Source organism: Lolium rigidum, chromosome 6 (assembly GCF_022539505.1).
Source record: "Lolium rigidum isolate FL_2022 chromosome 6, APGP_CSIRO_Lrig_0.1, whole genome shotgun sequence".
In the NCBI taxonomy this organism is placed as follows: domain Eukaryota; kingdom Viridiplantae; phylum Streptophyta; class Magnoliopsida; order Poales; family Poaceae; genus Lolium; species Lolium rigidum.
In genome coordinates, this window is record NC_061513.1 from 62,442,481 (window position 1) to 62,458,892 (window position 16,412).

A 16,412-nucleotide genomic window follows, 5' to 3' on the forward strand; every position below is an offset into this window, starting at 1 on the left:
CCTCATGCGCTAGGTCGTGAGTTCGCTGCGCCTGCGCGCTGTCCGGTTGCGGCGACGGCGTCCGTTCGCGAGCGCAAGAGCAGGGCGTCGGCTCGATCAAGCTCCTCCTCGGAACACCGCATTCAGGTGAAGAATCCCAGATCGAGTAGAGTAGACCCTCTAAGCTGTACAGAAACAATCGAATTACTTTTCAATATTTATTCACATAAGTACATCCGTGCATTTTGTGCTGAGGAAGATATTGCCAAGATCCTATTCGTTGGTCTGTATTCGGTACCGAGCCTAGACTTAGCAGATTCTGAAATCACTTTTTTGGTGCCGCCCGGCTCCGGCATCGGCCATAGTGGCGAGAGATGTCTGCTAGAGATGTCTTACTGATTTGGTGTATTACACCAGCTTAACTTAGGCCCCATCCATCGTAGAATCTTTCCGATAATTGCCACTGAGGTATTTGACATGAGATTGCAACACTTTACAATCTGCCTAAAGCTGGAACTTACCCTAGAACAGATATAAGGTTCTATTATCTCTGAAAACTACTAGAGGTATGCTTGGTTTCCTCATATGCTTAATATGCTTCGTGGTATGACTGGCACACACCTTCACAAGAAGAAGGATATTCTTGTGAATTCTGACCGCATGTTTATGCATATTGATGATTTAGCTATCTTACTTAAAAGATGAAACGAGGCAATGCCCGCAACGATAAGGCAGACAAGGAAGCATAGATTGAATAAAGAATCACATGTCATGCTGGAAATGAAGCCGCGAAGAAATATCTATAATTGCAACAGGTTGCCTGAATTTAAAAACAATATGGTCAACCCAACAATGATATGGAGATTTACACGAGCCGTGGGCTATGGTCGCTGAATTCCGCAGCACATAGGAGACATGGCCAAATGGAGTGCTGGTCCATGTGTATGATGCTTAAAAACTGTAACTAGTCCACAAGTCAGTACTACAGTATATAACCAATCATCCAACCAGTTGCACTTGCTCATAATCGGCCCCATCAAAAATCACACTGTCGCCAACTTGCATAAGTGGCCTGACAAAACTTGTGGCCTTGTCTCCTGCGCACAGCCCATGATTGATATCTACACTCGACACTTGCGCTAGCTCTCTTCCTTCAACTATAAATCCGTGACCTGCCCAGCACACTCACTTCATTCGCAAAAACATAGCAACCTAAACATCAGCATTACACCTTGGTGGAAGTGCATTTTAGCCAAGAATACAAGAGAACCATGATCAGTTCAAAGAAGCTTGCTCACTTGGCCAAGAAGTGACAGAGGATGGTGGCTGCTGGTGACCGACAAACTTGAGGCACTAACGGGTGCTGCAGGACGGCTTCCATGGCAGATAAGGGCCACTGTGTGATCTATAGCGCCGATGGAACACGGTTCGAGGTCCCATTGGTGTATCTTCGCACGAGGGTATTCGTCGAGCTCCTAAGGATGTCTCAAGAGGAATTTGGCTTTACAAGCTATGGCAAAATCACATTGCCTTGTGATGCTTCTGCGATGGAGTATTTGATTTATCTGCTTAGAAGAGAGGCCTCGAAAGAGGTTGAGAGGGCATTCTTGAGCTCCATAGTGAGCCCTTGCCACAAAACATCAATGGGATTAAATCAGCAATTTTCTGTTTGTATCTAGAGGTGTATATTTTGGCCATTTAGATGTAAATTATCAGGATTACAGGAATCTAAACAAACATAGTAGTTTTCTGATCTTATTTAATCAGTTATCGACATTTTTCCCACGGGAAAGTCAACCTTTTGATTCTTCGCATCAGCATGTTTTGCTTGTCAGGCCTTGCGAAGGTTAATTGAACTGAATTCACATTTTCAAACATGTTTGCAAATGTTAAAAATAGACAACTATGGTTTTAAGCTAGAGCCATGTATGGGCATCATAAACACTAGTGAAAGATGAAAAATCTAAATGGGTGTAGAGCTCAGTCATATCATTTGCACAACTAAAGTTTGCATTGGTGTTTCTTTGTCCAGTTTGAGCTAAGAATATGGTCCAGTAGAACTGCTCTCTTTTCATGTAATATTATTGATTGATTATTAGCTAGTTAAAGTTGTATTGGTCCATATGGGTCACATACCCACATGAGATTGTACTAATCAAACATACCGTCTACTGAACACTTGACATGAACTTGTCAACCAAGTTGATTGGACCACTCAGGAAATTTAATCTGGTAATTCATCAACAATGTAGTATGAACAACCGTCCTATTATATATCTATATCTCAAGGCACAACTTGCATGTAGTCATCATGTGACATATGCCTCTAAGCTTAGACATGGAAACGGGTCAGTATGGCATCACATTGCAATATGCAGGCACCAAAATATTGCTATATTATGTCAAATAATTTCACTAAACTTGCATTCAGTCCTCATGAGTCATATGCCTCTTAGCTTAGGTACTAGAACAAGCAAGTATGGAGCACACTGTGATGTCCAAGCACCAACAATACTTCTACTATTGGATGGCCCCACGGAAATGAGAAATGTAATGAATGTCACATTGCTTGTCCTTGCAGCATTGCATGTTCCAAGCTCATGGCCATGTCCCTTGCTAGCTGCATTCTTCTTTTCCCCCTCACCTATAAATCCATAATAGTATCACATCAACTTCATCAGTTCATCACCTTCTCACAGCCCACTACAGAGAGCTGCCCACTAAGCGATACGAAGTTCTCTTTTCAGCGAAGAAGGAAGAAACAACCATGCTCAGTACCAAGAAATTTGCTCAAATGGCAAAGAAGTGGGAGAAAATGGCTCACCTCGGAAGGAAGAGGCTTGCCTTGATGGCAGCAAAACAAGACGATGAGTGCTGCCCGTCTGTGGCACCGGAGGGCCACTGCGTCATATACTCTGCAGATAGGAGGCGCTTCAAGGTTCCATTGGCGTACCTGGGCACGACCATTTTTGTCGAGCTCCTGAGGATGTCTCAGGAGGAGTTAGGCTTCGGAAGCGATGGAAGGATCACATTGCTTTGTGATGCTGCAGAGATGGAGTATGTCATGTGCTTGCTTAGAAGAAATGCATCGAAAGAGGTCGAGTGGGCTTTCCTGAGCTCTGTAGTGAGTCCTTGCCACCAAGGAAATGGCTTGGCTCGACCCATGGAACTTAGGCAGCAAGTTGCTGTTTCTAGCTTCTGAAGGTAGACATTGCCTTTTTGTCTACTTAGACATGATGTAAGTAATTTCATGTTGCAGATAGTAAATGGAACAAACATGTTTCGGTTTTTTGAATTGGTCTAGAGCGATCAAATTGAAACTGAACGGCTTGCTGGTCCAGTGCTTTATGAACTTTTGCAGATGAGGCCCTACTGTTATCTTATATGATGCATGTCCACCAGGAGTGAGGAGAGTAACACAGTATCATATCAAATCAGTCCTAGTGTTTTTGCAACATGGCATTCGGGTAACCCTGCATTACCGCTTAGCTCATGGTGGTGCAGTCAAATTGCTTGCTCCGCCTGAAAGATGGCCGCCGGCGCTTATGAGTCTCCGTTTCTCATGTGATGGATCTGTGAGTTGGTCGCGTCTCTCGGGTTGTCTGCTAGCTGGTGGTTGCCGATAGGATCGTGTGCGGCTTCCGTGTGGCAGCGCATTGCCCTTGAACACCTCCTCCACACACCACACTCAGGTGAAGAATCCCAGATCGAGAAGGCCCTATAATTGGTCATTGGTAGTAGCACGAGAAGGTTTAAAATTGACTTCCGGTGTCCAGAACTGCAGAGCACATACATGGATTTTAGGTTGAGGAAACTGCTTCTAGTATTATGCAGGGTTCAAATTTATTTGGTAATTGGTACCAGGCCAGACTTTTACCCTAGATGGAATTCTTATATTTTATGGATTTTTCGTGTTACATCAATTAAAATTGAGCACTTCTTTCTGAAATTACAATGCAGGTTCATTTCTCCTTAGTCAAATTGGAGAGAGGAGGCTGGAAGTTGCCCTACAATGCATGTAAGTTTTACCTATGAAAGCTATAATACCTTACAGTGTATGCTAGATTGGCACATATGCTTAATGGCCTGACTGCATACAACATTCTAAAGAGGTAAAGAAGGATATGTTGTGAACTGTGACTGCATTTTAATATGGGTTCCTTCTAGTCAGTGTTCTCTTAGGGCATCTGGCCTCCACACTGAACTGAAGGCTTTACACTAATCTAAACTCTTTGATATGCCGAATAGGTCAGAAACAGTGATTTATCCTTCTAAAATCTTGATTTATGTTTTCTTGTAAGAAAGAATCCTAATAGTATATAGCCAATATAGATCCTATAATTTGAATCTGTTTCGAAGTATCCCATCATATATTGATGACATCACTATCTCGACTTAGAGTTGGAACCTGTCAAGCCCACAGCAAAATGGTAGGTCAGGAAATATGGATTGAACAAAAGAATCACATGTCATGCCAGAAATTAAACTGGCTACAAAAAAAGATATTGCAGCAAGTTGCCTGAATTTAAAACTGATATGATTAGGAAGGAGTCAAGGAAGGGGAAATTCACACAGGCCACGGGCTCTGGTTCTTGGATGCCACGGCACATAGGGGACATGGCCAAATGGAGGGTTTGTGCTTGTGCAGGTGCATGATGCTAATACTCAAACCACTCCATGAGTAGGGACTACAGTACATCAGCAATCTTGCAAGAGTTGCATCGGCTCCGTCACATGCCGAACAGTCAGTCCCATCAAAATTTGTTCAAAATTAAAACAGTTGCCAACTTGCAAGAGTGGCATGCATGACAACACTCATGGCCTTGTCTCCTGGACATCACCCACATTGGCAGCTACACTTACCCCTTGCACTAGCTCTCTTCCTTTATCTATAAATCGCTAATCTTCCAAGCACACTGACATATGCAAAAACATAGCAATCTAAGCATCAGCATCACACCTTTGGTTGAAGTGCATTTTAGCCAAGAATACAAGAGAACCATGATCAGTTCGAAGAAGCTTGCTCACTTGGCCAAGAAGTGCCAGAGGATGGTGGCCGTTGGTGGCCGGCAAACTTCAGGCACTAACGGGTGCTGCAGCACGGCTTCTATGGCAGATAAGGGCCACTGTGTGATCTATAGCGCCAATGGAACACGGTTCGAGGTCCCATTGGTGTATCTCCACACGAGGGTATTCGTCGAGCTCCTAAGGATGTCTCAGGAGGAATTCGGCTTGCCTTGTGATGCTTCTGCGATGGAGTATTTGATTTATTTGCTTAGAAGAGAGGCCTGGGAAGAGGTTGAGAGGGCATTCTTGAGCTCCATAGTGAGCCCTTGCCACAAAACGTCAATGGGACTAAATCAGAAATTTGCTGTTTGTATTTAGAGGTGTATATCTTGGTCCATTTAGATGTAAATTATCATGATTAGAGGAATAAAAGCAAATGTAGTAGTTTTCTGATCTTATTTATTCAGTTATCGACATTTCCCCCATGGAAAAGTCAATCTTTCGTATCTTCATATCAGCATATTTTGCTTGTCGGGCTTTGCGAAGCTTCAGATGTCTACTTAACTGAACTGAATTCACATTTTCAAAAATGTTAGCGAATTTTAAAAACAGATGATTATGGTTTTAAGCTAGAGCCATGCATGGGAATAATGACAAACACTAGTGAAAGATGAAAAACCTAGATGGGCGTGGAGCTCAATCAGATCGTAATCGGCACAGCTAAAGTTTGCATTTGAAGTACCCATGCATAACTGGTATTGCTTTCTCCAGTTTGAGCTAATAATATGGTCGAATAGAACTGCTCTCTTTTCATTTAACACTGTTCATCATGAGCTAGTTACAGTCTTGTTGGTCCATATGGGTAACATACCCACATGAGATTGTCCTAATCAAACATACCGCCCACTGAAGACATGACATGAACCTGTCAAGCAAGTTGATTGGACCACTCAAGAAATTTAATCTGGTAGTTCATCAACAATGTATTATGGGTATGAAGTATGAACAACTCTTCGATTATATATCTATATATCAAGGCAAAGTCGTCATGTGACATGTGCCTCTCAGCTTAGACACGGAAACAGGTCAGTATGGCATTACATTGCGATATACAGGCATCAAAATATTGCTATATATCTATCAATTTCACTACACAACCTGCATTCAGTCCTCATGAGTCATATGCCTCTTAGCTTAGATACTAGAACAGGCAAGTATGGCAGCATGTTATGATGTCCAAGCATATACTGTTACTATTGGATGGCCCCAAAGAAACTTTATTAATATCGCATTTCTTGTCCATGCAGCATTCCATGTTCTGAGCTCATGGCATTGTCCCTTGCTAGCTGCATTCTTCTCTTTCCGCTCACCTATAAATCCATAATCCTAACACATGTGCTTCATCAGTTCATCGCCTCCTCACAACCTAAACACCACAGCTAGCTGCACACTACCTGATACAAAATTCTTTAACCTTTGAGCAAAGAAGGAAGAAGCAACCATGATCAGTACCAAGAAATTTGCTCAGATGGCAAGGAAGTGGGAGAGGATGGCTGACCTCAGGAGGAAGAGGCTTAATTTGGTGGCAGCAGATGAGTGCTGCACATCTGTGGCACCGAAGGGCCACTGCGTCATGTACTCTGCAGATGGAAGGCGGTTCAAGGTCCCATTGGCATACCTTCGCACGACCATCTTTGCCGAGCTCCTGAGGATGTCTCAGGAGGAGTTTGGCTTTGGAAGCGATGGAAGGATCACTTTGCCTTGTGATGCTGCAGAGATGGAGTATGTCATGTGCTTGCTCAGAAGAAATGCATCAGAAGAGGTCGAGAGGGCCTTCCTGAGCTCTGTAGTGAGTTCTTGCCACCAAGGAAATGGCTTGGCTCCACCCATGGAACTTAGTCAGCAAGTTGCTGTTTATAGCTTCTGAAGATAGGCTGGCTGCTTAGCCTTTTTGTTTACTTAGGCACGATGTAAATATTTTCATGTGGCAGATAGTAAATGGAACAAATATGTTTCAGTCTTTTCCATTGGTTTCTGATCTCAGCTTTCCCTGGATTAAGCGGTGGAGCTACTGAGCTCAACTTTTCATTACATGTCTCTCCTGGCTACCTTGTCAGATGTCTCTGAATTCTCGTCTTAAGGTGCTGTAAAATGCTGACATTTGAGCTGCCTGAGTATGTTGCTCTTATATCTGAGAAAATCTTGTGATGCTGAGTATCATACTGTGATGTGCTTCTACACGGGAATACAAGTAACACATGAAAAAATGACTTGTCCATTTCCTCTTTTGAAGCAGCTCCAGGGCTTTGGAATTGCGAGTCAGAGGAGGTAATTCTGTACAATTGGAGCTTTGCCACACCGCACCCTTAGCATCAGACGAGAACGCGGCAACATATTTGCATCTCAGGAACATGGGGCTTACAGGGCCGTTTCCCGCAACGTCTTGAGCTTTTTACTAGCCTAGATTTACTATTGCTCTGCAGGTTTGTTTAGGTTGTAAAAACAAATTATGTACTGTCATAAATGTTAATTTCATGAGAAGGTTTTCCAAATTATCCCCTCCTATAATAACTAAAAAGAAAAACGGTTCGTTCTCTGGCGACAGCCAAGGCGACCTGGCGGCGGCGGTGAGGACCTGAGGGGATGGGGGCGTCTCCGGCCACCGGGGGGCATCTTGCCTCTCGGATGGTGCGGATCGAGGGAGGCGATCTCGGCCCTGTCGAGTGGAGTTCTTTCCGTCAGTGTCGAGGGATATTCTTTGACTATCGGGAAATACAAGTAAGTGTATGGATTTGATGCGTGCGAAGGCAAGGGCATTCATGAGCAAGGATTCAATCCTTTTTTATGGAGATCGAGAGGTGAAGAGGGGCAGTGATGTGCCAGCGAAGCCGGAGATCTCGCCTCCCCGTTGTATTCTGGCGAGGAAGGATAACGGGAGGTAAGACCAGAGGAGTGATTTTTCCGTTACTGTTCTTCAAATTGGGGATGAATGTGCTGACTCAGAGCCAATTAAGGTAGATTTGAGGGCGAAATTTCAGGCGAAGGGCCATGAGCGTGAGTATTTCTACAGCCTGGGAGGAAGTGTATTCAATATCCATCTCTACTCAGCTGCTCGTTGATACGTCTCCGACGTATCGATAATTTCTTATGTTCCATGCCATATTATTGATGATACCTACATGTTTTATGCACACTTTATGTCATATTCGTGCATTTTATGGAACTAACCTATTAACAAGATGCCGAAGTGCCAGTTCCTGTTTTCTGCTGTTTTTGGTTTCAGAAATCCTAGTAACGAAATATTCTCGGAATTGGACGAAACGAAGACCCATGTTCCTATTTTCACCGGAAGCATCCAGAACACCCGGGAAGGACCAGAGGGGGGGCACTGGGCCCCCAGACCATAGGCCGGCGCGGCCCAGGCCCTGGTCGCGCCGCCATATGGTGTGGCCACCCCTTCGACCCTCCTGCGCCACCTCTTCGCCTATATAAAGCCTCCGTCGCGAAAACCCTGATGCGAAGAACCACGATAAGAAAAACCTTCCAGAGCCGCCGCCATCGCGAAGCCAAGATCCGGGGACAGGAGTCTCGTTCCGGCACCCTGCCGGAGCGGGGAAGTGCCCCGGAAGGCTTCTCCATCTCCACCGCTGCCATCTCCACCGCCATCTTCATCACCGCTGCTTGCTCCCATGAGGAGGGAGTAGTTCTCCATCGAGGCTCGGGGCTGTACCGGTAGCTATGTGGTTCATCTCTCTCCTATGTGCTTCAATACAATAATCACATGAGCTGCTTTGCATGATTGAGATTCATATGAGTTTTGTATCACCACTATTCTATGTGCTACTCTAGCAAAGTTATTAAAGTAGTTCTATTCCTCCTGCACGTGTGCAAAGGTGACAGTGTGTGCACCGTGTTAGTACTTGGTTTATGCTATGATCATGATCTCTTGTAGATTGCGAAGTTAACTATTGCTATGATAATATTGATGTGATCTATTCCTCCTACATATGCATGAAGGTGACGAGTGTGCATGCTATGTTAGTACTTGGTTTAGTCTTTTGATCTATCTTACACTAAAGGTTACTAAAATATGAGCATTATTGTGGAGCTTGTTAACTCCGGCATTGAGGGTTCTTGTAATCCTACGCAATGTGTTCATCATCCAACAAAAGTGTAGAGTATGCATTTATCTATTACGTTATGTGATCAATGTTGAGAGTGTCCACTAGTGAAAGTGTAATCCCTAGGCCTTGTTCCTAAATACTGCTATCGCTGCTTGTTTACTTGTTTTCTTGCGTTACTACTGCTGCGTTACTACTGCTTGTTTACTTGTCCTGGGCAAAGCACCGTTACGGTGCCGTTGCTACTACTTATTCATACCACCTGTATTTCACTATCTCTTCGCCGAACTAGTGCACCTATTAGGTGTGTTGGGGACACAAGAGACTTCTTGCTTTGTGGTTGCGGGGTTGCATGAGAGGGATATCTTTGACCTCTTCCTCCCCGAGATCGATAAACCTTGGGTGATCCACTTAAGGGAAACTTGCTGCTGTTCTACAAACCTCTCGCTCTTGGAGGCCCAACACTTGTCTACAAGAATAGAAGCTCCCGTAGACATCAAGCACTTTTCCGGCGCCGTTGCCGGGGAGGAAAGGTAAAAGGCTCTCATACACCGGTCCCGGGTAAAGTATTTTTCACGGCGCCGTTGTGTGTGTGCTCGAAGCTATTTCCTTTAGATCCTGCAATTGCATATTTTTGTTTCTTGTTTACACTAGTTTGGCATAATGGACAACAATGAGCTTCTTATTCTATTTCCTGATTTAAAACATGGATTGTTTGATGCGAAAATTAAAAAACCTATGAAATCTTATTTGCATGCTGGGTAGTAATATTAGTATGAACGCTTTGAACACCATTGTTGATAATAATATAGAAAGTTCTAAGCTTGGGGAAGCTGGTTTTCATGATCTTTTTAGTCCCCCAAGCATTGAGGAGAAAATTTTCTTTGATGATACTTTGCCTCCTATTTATGATGATTATAATGATAGTGGTCTTTTGGTGCCACTTACTGTGGAGAGTAAATTTTGTTGTGATTATACTATGCCTCCTACACTTTATGAGAATAATAATGATAGCTACTTTGTTGAATTTTCTCCCACTACAACTAATAAAATTGATTATGCCTATGTGGAGAGTAATAATTGTATGCATGAGACTCATGATAAGAATGCTTTATGTGATAGTTATATTGTTGAGTTTGCTCATGATGCTACTGAAAGTTATTATGAGAGAGGAAAATATGGTTGTAGAAATTTTCATGTTACTAAAACACCTCTCTATGTACTGAAATTTTTGAAGCTACACTTGTTTTATCTTCCTATGCTTGTTACTTTGCTCTTCATGAACTTGTTTATTTACAAGATTCCTATGCATAGGAAGCATGTTAGACTTAAATGTGTTTTGAATTTGCCTCTTGATTCTCTCTTTTGCTTCAAATACTATTTCTTGCGAGTGCATCATTAAAACTGCTGAGCCCATCTTAAAGGCTATAAAGAAAAGAACTTCTTGGGAGATAACCCATGTGTTATTTTGCTACAGTACTTTGTTTTATATTTGTGTCTTGGAAGTTGTTTACTACTGTAGCAACCTCTCCTTATCTTAGTTTTATGTTTTGTTGTGCCAAGTAAAGTCTTTGATAGTAAAGTGAATACTAGATTTGGATTACTGCGCAGTTCCAGATTTCTTTGCTGTCACGAATCTGGGTCTAATTCTCTGTAGGTAACTCAGAAAATTATGCCAATTTACGTGAGTGATCCTCAGATATGTACGCAACTTTCATTCAATTTGGGAATTTTCATTTGAGCAAGTCTGGTGCCCTTTTAAAATTCGTCTTTACGGACTGTTCTGTTTTGACAGATTCTGCCTTTTATTTCGCATTGCTTCTTTCGCTTTGTTGGGTGGATTTCTTTGTTCCATTACCTTCCAGTAGCTTTGAGCAATGTCCAGAAGTGTTAAGAATGATTGTGTCACCTCTGAACATGTGAGTTTTTGATTATGCACTAACCCTCTAATGAGTTTGTTTTGAGTTTGGTGTGGAGGAAGTTTTCAAGGGTCAAGAGAGGAGGATGATATACTATGATCAAGGAGAGTGAAAACTCTAAGCTTGGGGATGCCCGGTGGTTCACCCCTGCATATTCTAAGAAGACTCAAGCGTCTAAGCTTGGGGATGCCCAAGGCATCCCCTTCTTCATCGACAAATTATCGGGTTCCTTCTCTTGAAACTATATTTTTATTCGGCCACATCTTATGTACTTTACTTGGAGCGTCTGTGTGCTTTTGTTTTTGTTTTTGTTTGAATAAATGCTTGTGTGGGAGAGAGACACGCTCCGCTGGTTCATATGAACACATGTGTTCTTAGCTTTTAATTTTCATGGCGAAGTTTCTTCTTCGTTAATTTGTTATATGGTTGGAATTGGAAAATGATACATGTAGTAAATTACTATAATGTCTTGGATAATGTGATACTTGGCAATTGTTGTGCTCATGTTTAAGCTCTTGCATCATATGCTTTGCACCTATTAATGAAGAAATACATAGAGCTTGCTAAAATTTGGTTTGCATAATTGGTCTCTCTAAAGTCTAGATAATTTCTAGTATTGAGTTTTGAACAACAAGGAAGACGGTGTAGAGTCTTATAATGTTTACAATATGTCTTTTATGTGAGTTTTGCTGCACCGGTTCATCCTTGTGTTTGTTTCAAATAACCTTGCTAGCCTAAACCTTGTATCGAGAGGGAATACTTCTCCTGCATCCAAAATCCTTTAGCCAACTACTATGCCATTTGTGTCCACCATACCTACCTACTACATGGTATTTCTCCGCCATTCCAAAGTAAATTTCTTGAGTGCTACCTTTAAATAATTCAAAATTTATCACCTCTGATTTGTGTCAATGTTTTATAGCTCATGAGGAAGTATGTGGTGTTTTATCTTTCAATCTTGTCATTTACTTCTGACAGACTTTCACAATGGACTAGTGGCTTCATCCGCTTATCCAATAATTTTGCAAAAAGAGCTGGCAATGGGGTTCCCAGCCCGATTAATTAACTTGCATTAATAATTCTCTTCACATGTTTTGCTCCGATTCATCGGTAAGCAACTTAATTTTGCAAATAGACACTCCTTCATGGTATGTGATTGTTGGAAGGCACCCGAGGATTCGGTTAGCCATGGCTTGTGTAAGCAAAAGGTTGGGAGGAGTGTCATCCATAATTAAAGAAAAACTAAACTAAAGTACATGTGTAAACAAAAGAGAAGAGGGATGATCTACCTTGCTGGTAGAGATAACGTCCTTCATGGGAGCCGCTCTTGAAAGTCTGGTTGATGAGGTAGTTAGAGTGCCCACTACCATTCGTTGACAACAACAAACACCTCTCAAAACTTTACTTTTATGCTCTCTTTATGTTTTCAAAAACCAAAGCTCTAGCACAAATATAGCAATCGATGCTTTTCCTCTTTGAAGGACCTTTCTTTTACTTTTTATGTTGAGTCAGTTCACCTATCTCTCTCCACCTCAAGAAGCAAACACTTGTGTGAACTGTGCATTGATTCCTACATACTTGCATATTGCACTTGTTATATTACTCTATGTTGACAAACTATCATTGAGATATACATGTTACAAGTTGAAAGCAATTGCTGAAACTTTATCTTCCATTGTGTTGCTTCAATATCTTTACTTTAAATTATTGCTTTATGAGTTAACTCTTATGCAAGACTTATTGATGCCTGTCTTGAAAGTGCTATTCATGAAAAGTCATTGCTTTATGATTCAGTTGTTTACTCATGTCATTACCATTGTTTTGATCGTTGCATTCATTACATATGTTTACAATATGATCAAGTTTATGATGGCATGTCACTTCAGAAATTATCTTTGTTATCGTTTTACCTGCTCGGGACGAGCAGAACTAAGCTTGGGGATGCTTGATACGTCTCCGACGTATCGATAATTTCTTATGTTCCATGCCATATTATTGATGATACCTACATGTTTTATGCACACTTTATGTCATATTCGTGCATTTTACGGAACTAACCTATTAACAAGATGCCGAAGTGCCGGTTCCGTTTTCTGCTGTTTTTGGTTTCAGAAATCCTAGTAACGAAATATTCTCGGAATTGGACGAAACGAAGACCCGGGTTCCTATTTTCACCGGAAGCATCCAGAACACCGGGAAGGACCAGAGGGGGGGCACTGGGCCCCCAGACCATAGGCCGGCGCGGCCCAGGCCCTGGCCGCGCCGCCATATGGTGTGGCCACCCCTTCGACCCTCCTGCGCCACCTCTTCGCCTATATAAAGCCTCCGTCGCGAAAACCACGATGCGAAGAACCACGATACGGAAAACCTTCCGGAGCCGCCGCCATCGCGAAGCCAAGATCCGGGGGACAGGAGTCTCGTTCCGGCACCCTGCCGGAGCGGGGAAGTGCCCCGGAAGGCTTCTCCATCGACACCGCTGCCATCTCCACCGCCATCTTCATCACCGCTGCTGCTCCCATGAGGAGGGAGTAGTTCTCCATCGAGGCTCGGGGCTGTACCGGTAGCTATGTGGTTCATCTCTCTCCTATGTGCTTCAATACAATAATCACATGAGCTGCTTTGCATGATTGAGATTCATATGAGTTTTGTATCACCACTATTCTATGTGCTACTCTAGCAAAGTTATTAAAGTAGTTCTATTCCTCCTGCACGTGTGCAAAGGTGACGAGTGTGTGCACCGTGTTAGTACTTGGTTTATGCTATGATCATGATCTCTTGTAGATTGCGAAGTTAACTATTGCTATGATAATATTGATGTGATCTATTCCTCCTACATATGCATGAAGGTGACAGTGTGCATGCTATGTTAGTACTTGGTTTAGTCTTTTGATCTATCTTACACTAAAGGTTACTAAAATATGAGCATTATTGTGGAGCTTGTTAACTCCGGCATTGAGGGTTCTTGTAATCCTACGCAATGTGTTCATCATCCAACAAAAGTGTAGAGTATGCATTTATCTATTACGTTATGTGATCAATGTTGAGAGTGTCCACTAGTGAAAGTGTAATCCCTAGGCCTTGTTCCTAAATACTGCTATCGCTGCTTGTTTACTTGTTTTACTGCGTTACTACTGCTACCATATTACCACCATCAACTACACGCCTGACAAGCTATTTTCACGCACTGTTACTACTGCTCGCATTTATTCATACCACCCGTATTTCACTATCTCTTCGCCGAACTAGTGCACCTATTAGGTGTGTTGGGGACACAAGAGACTTCTTGCTTTGTGGTTGCAGGGTTGCATGAGAGGGATATCTTTGACCTCTTCCTCCCTGAGATCGATAAACCTTGGGTGATCCACTTAAGGGAAACTTGCTGCTGTTCTACAAACCTCTGCTCTTGGAGGCCCAACACTGTCTACAAGAATAGAAGCTCCCGTAGACATCACTCGTCTCTGCTTTGTTTCTTCTTTGCACAGTCCTATGGCTACCTCCAGCAAGGTGAACTTGGGAGAGAAGGGTGGAGCTGCGAGGGCGCTTGTGATTGCAGGTGCCCCGGCGACCACGGTGGAGCAGCAGTCCACAAGGAGAGAGGGCAAGGCAATCATGCCGGCTCCCTCTGAAGTGGAGACGGCTGTCATCGTCAACATGGAGGCAGCTTTCCGAGCTGTTGAGGGGTGGCTAGTGGTGGGCAGGCTGATTTCAGCTTACCGTGCCAACCCAAAGGTCATCATCGACGGGCTCAAGCCGGTGTGGCGTCTGCATGGTGAGGCTGAGGTGCAGCGCACCGCGAGCCACGACGACCAGTTCATCATCAAATTTCAAGCTGATGGTGATCGCCAATTCGTTTTGCGTGGCGGACCCTGGACGCACAAGGGTGACACTGTCCTATTCGTCGAGTTCGACGGGAAGGGCAAGGCTGCTGATGTGAAGCTGGATGCCATGCGTATCTGGGTTCAGATACGGGATCTCCCATACCCACTCATGAAGGTGGATATGGGTTGGCTGATAGGGGCAAACCTTGGCAAGGTACTCGCGGTGTCCAACCAAGATGGGGTCATCGTCGACGAGCATCTCCGTGTCTGGGTAGAGCACCCGGTGGATAAACCCATGATGAGATGGGTCAAAGTGCAACTAGAAGGAAGTGTTGAAGATATACGTTATTTTGTCAAATATGAGAAATTACCTTTCTTTTGCTTGTGTTGTGGAATCATAGGCCATACTTCGGAGAGGTTCTGCAGCTTGCCGAAAGAGATTCGTGTCGTGTCCTATTCGACCGACATCAGAGCTCCGCGCTACAAGCAAGAGAAAAGATATGGCAGCCCCTCATCATCGAGTTTGGGGCGGCCAAGTGGCTTCATCAAGCCCCAAGATGTACCAACGATCCAAGGTGATGTGGAGGATGATGCCGTGGAGGACGGCGCCCTCAAGGCTCCCGTGGAGGTGATTGAGGCCGTCTCCTCTGCGGTTATCAAGCTGGCGGTGTCGGGGGAGGCTCCTCCGACGATGGAGACGGCCCCTAGGGGGGCATCCCAACCCCTCGTGCTGGTGGCGCCAACGGGTTTGGATGGGGACCGCTCTCCCTCGACCAATCCAGCCAAGCTGGTACTTCATCATCAGCCGATCAACAATCAGAAGGAGACTGCAGACTTCACCAAGCCGCTGGTCAAGACGGAGCAGAGAGCTGCAGTAGATACACCTGAAGAAAAGCTGGCCATGAAGCGTTGGAGGAGGCTGTTCAGAGAGCAAGCTGCCGAACTCGACGATGTTCGGTACGGACGCGTCAAGCACTTCATTGCTGGAATCCCTGAACCACCGGCAACGGATGAGTCCGACGACAACAGTGACTTACCTGTGGCTGCTGATGTTGATGGGTCTGTGACCCAAGTGATGGGTACAGATAAATTAACTAACTTATCTTCAGGTGCAGATGCTAAGCTTGTGATCCAGTTTGAAGAAGTCACTGCTGCCAGTATGGGGAAAAGGAAAGCTGAGGATGTGAGTGAATCATGTAAACGTGTGTGTGCTGGTAGTGGGGGTGATGTGGGTGTGTGTGAGGGTTCTATTGTACATGTAATAGAGGAGGTGGGGGATGGAGTGGGTGAGCTTCAAGAGAGGGTGGACGAGTCTGGTGGAGTGGAAAAGGCTCAGGTGGAGGAAGAAAAGGAAGCAACCGGCCTTGGGGCTGCCGGGAAACTGACGGGCGCGGCTGTGGTCGCCCGTCAGGAGCCATGAAAATTCTCAGCTAGAACTGTCGGGGCTTAGGCCGGCCCGAGACAGTTCAAGAACTTATGAGGCTTATGCAGATCCACCGGCCGAAGATTTTATTTCTTTCTGAAACTAGGAAAAATAAAGTGTTTGTGGAGGGGCTTAGATGGAGGCT

The 16,412-nt window shown here is 44.1% G+C and overlaps 2 protein-coding genes and 1 pseudogene across 4 annotated transcripts; all 3 read left to right on the forward strand.

The window, feature by feature from the left end:
* Positions 1-56: 56 nt before the first annotated feature.
* Positions 57-7,035, forward strand: LOC124667010 (auxin-responsive protein SAUR36-like). Of its 3 annotated transcripts, none has more exons than XM_047204346.1 (3): positions 57-126; positions 3,940-3,997; positions 6,394-7,035. In XM_047204346.1, exon 3 carries the CDS (start codon positions 6,488-6,490, stop codon positions 6,911-6,913), a length of 426 nt encoding a protein of 141 aa, XP_047060302.1. In that variant the 5' UTR covers positions 57-126; positions 3,940-3,997; positions 6,394-6,487; the 3' UTR covers positions 6,914-7,035. The 3 variants fall into 3 exon arrangements, with proteins under 3 accessions (XP_047060302.1, XP_047060300.1, XP_047060301.1); XM_047204344.1 differs by having other exon boundaries at positions 6,473-7,035; XM_047204345.1 differs by having other exon boundaries at positions 68-145; positions 6,473-7,035.
* LOC124662698 lies at positions 1,251-1,658 on the forward strand (annotated as a pseudogene).
* On the forward strand, positions 2,747-3,216 carry LOC124667012 (auxin-responsive protein SAUR36-like). Its single transcript, XM_047204347.1, has one exon. It carries the CDS (start codon positions 2,747-2,749, stop codon positions 3,179-3,181), a length of 435 nt encoding a protein of 144 aa, XP_047060303.1. The 3' UTR covers positions 3,182-3,216.
* Positions 7,036-16,412: the final 9,377 nt, after the last annotated feature.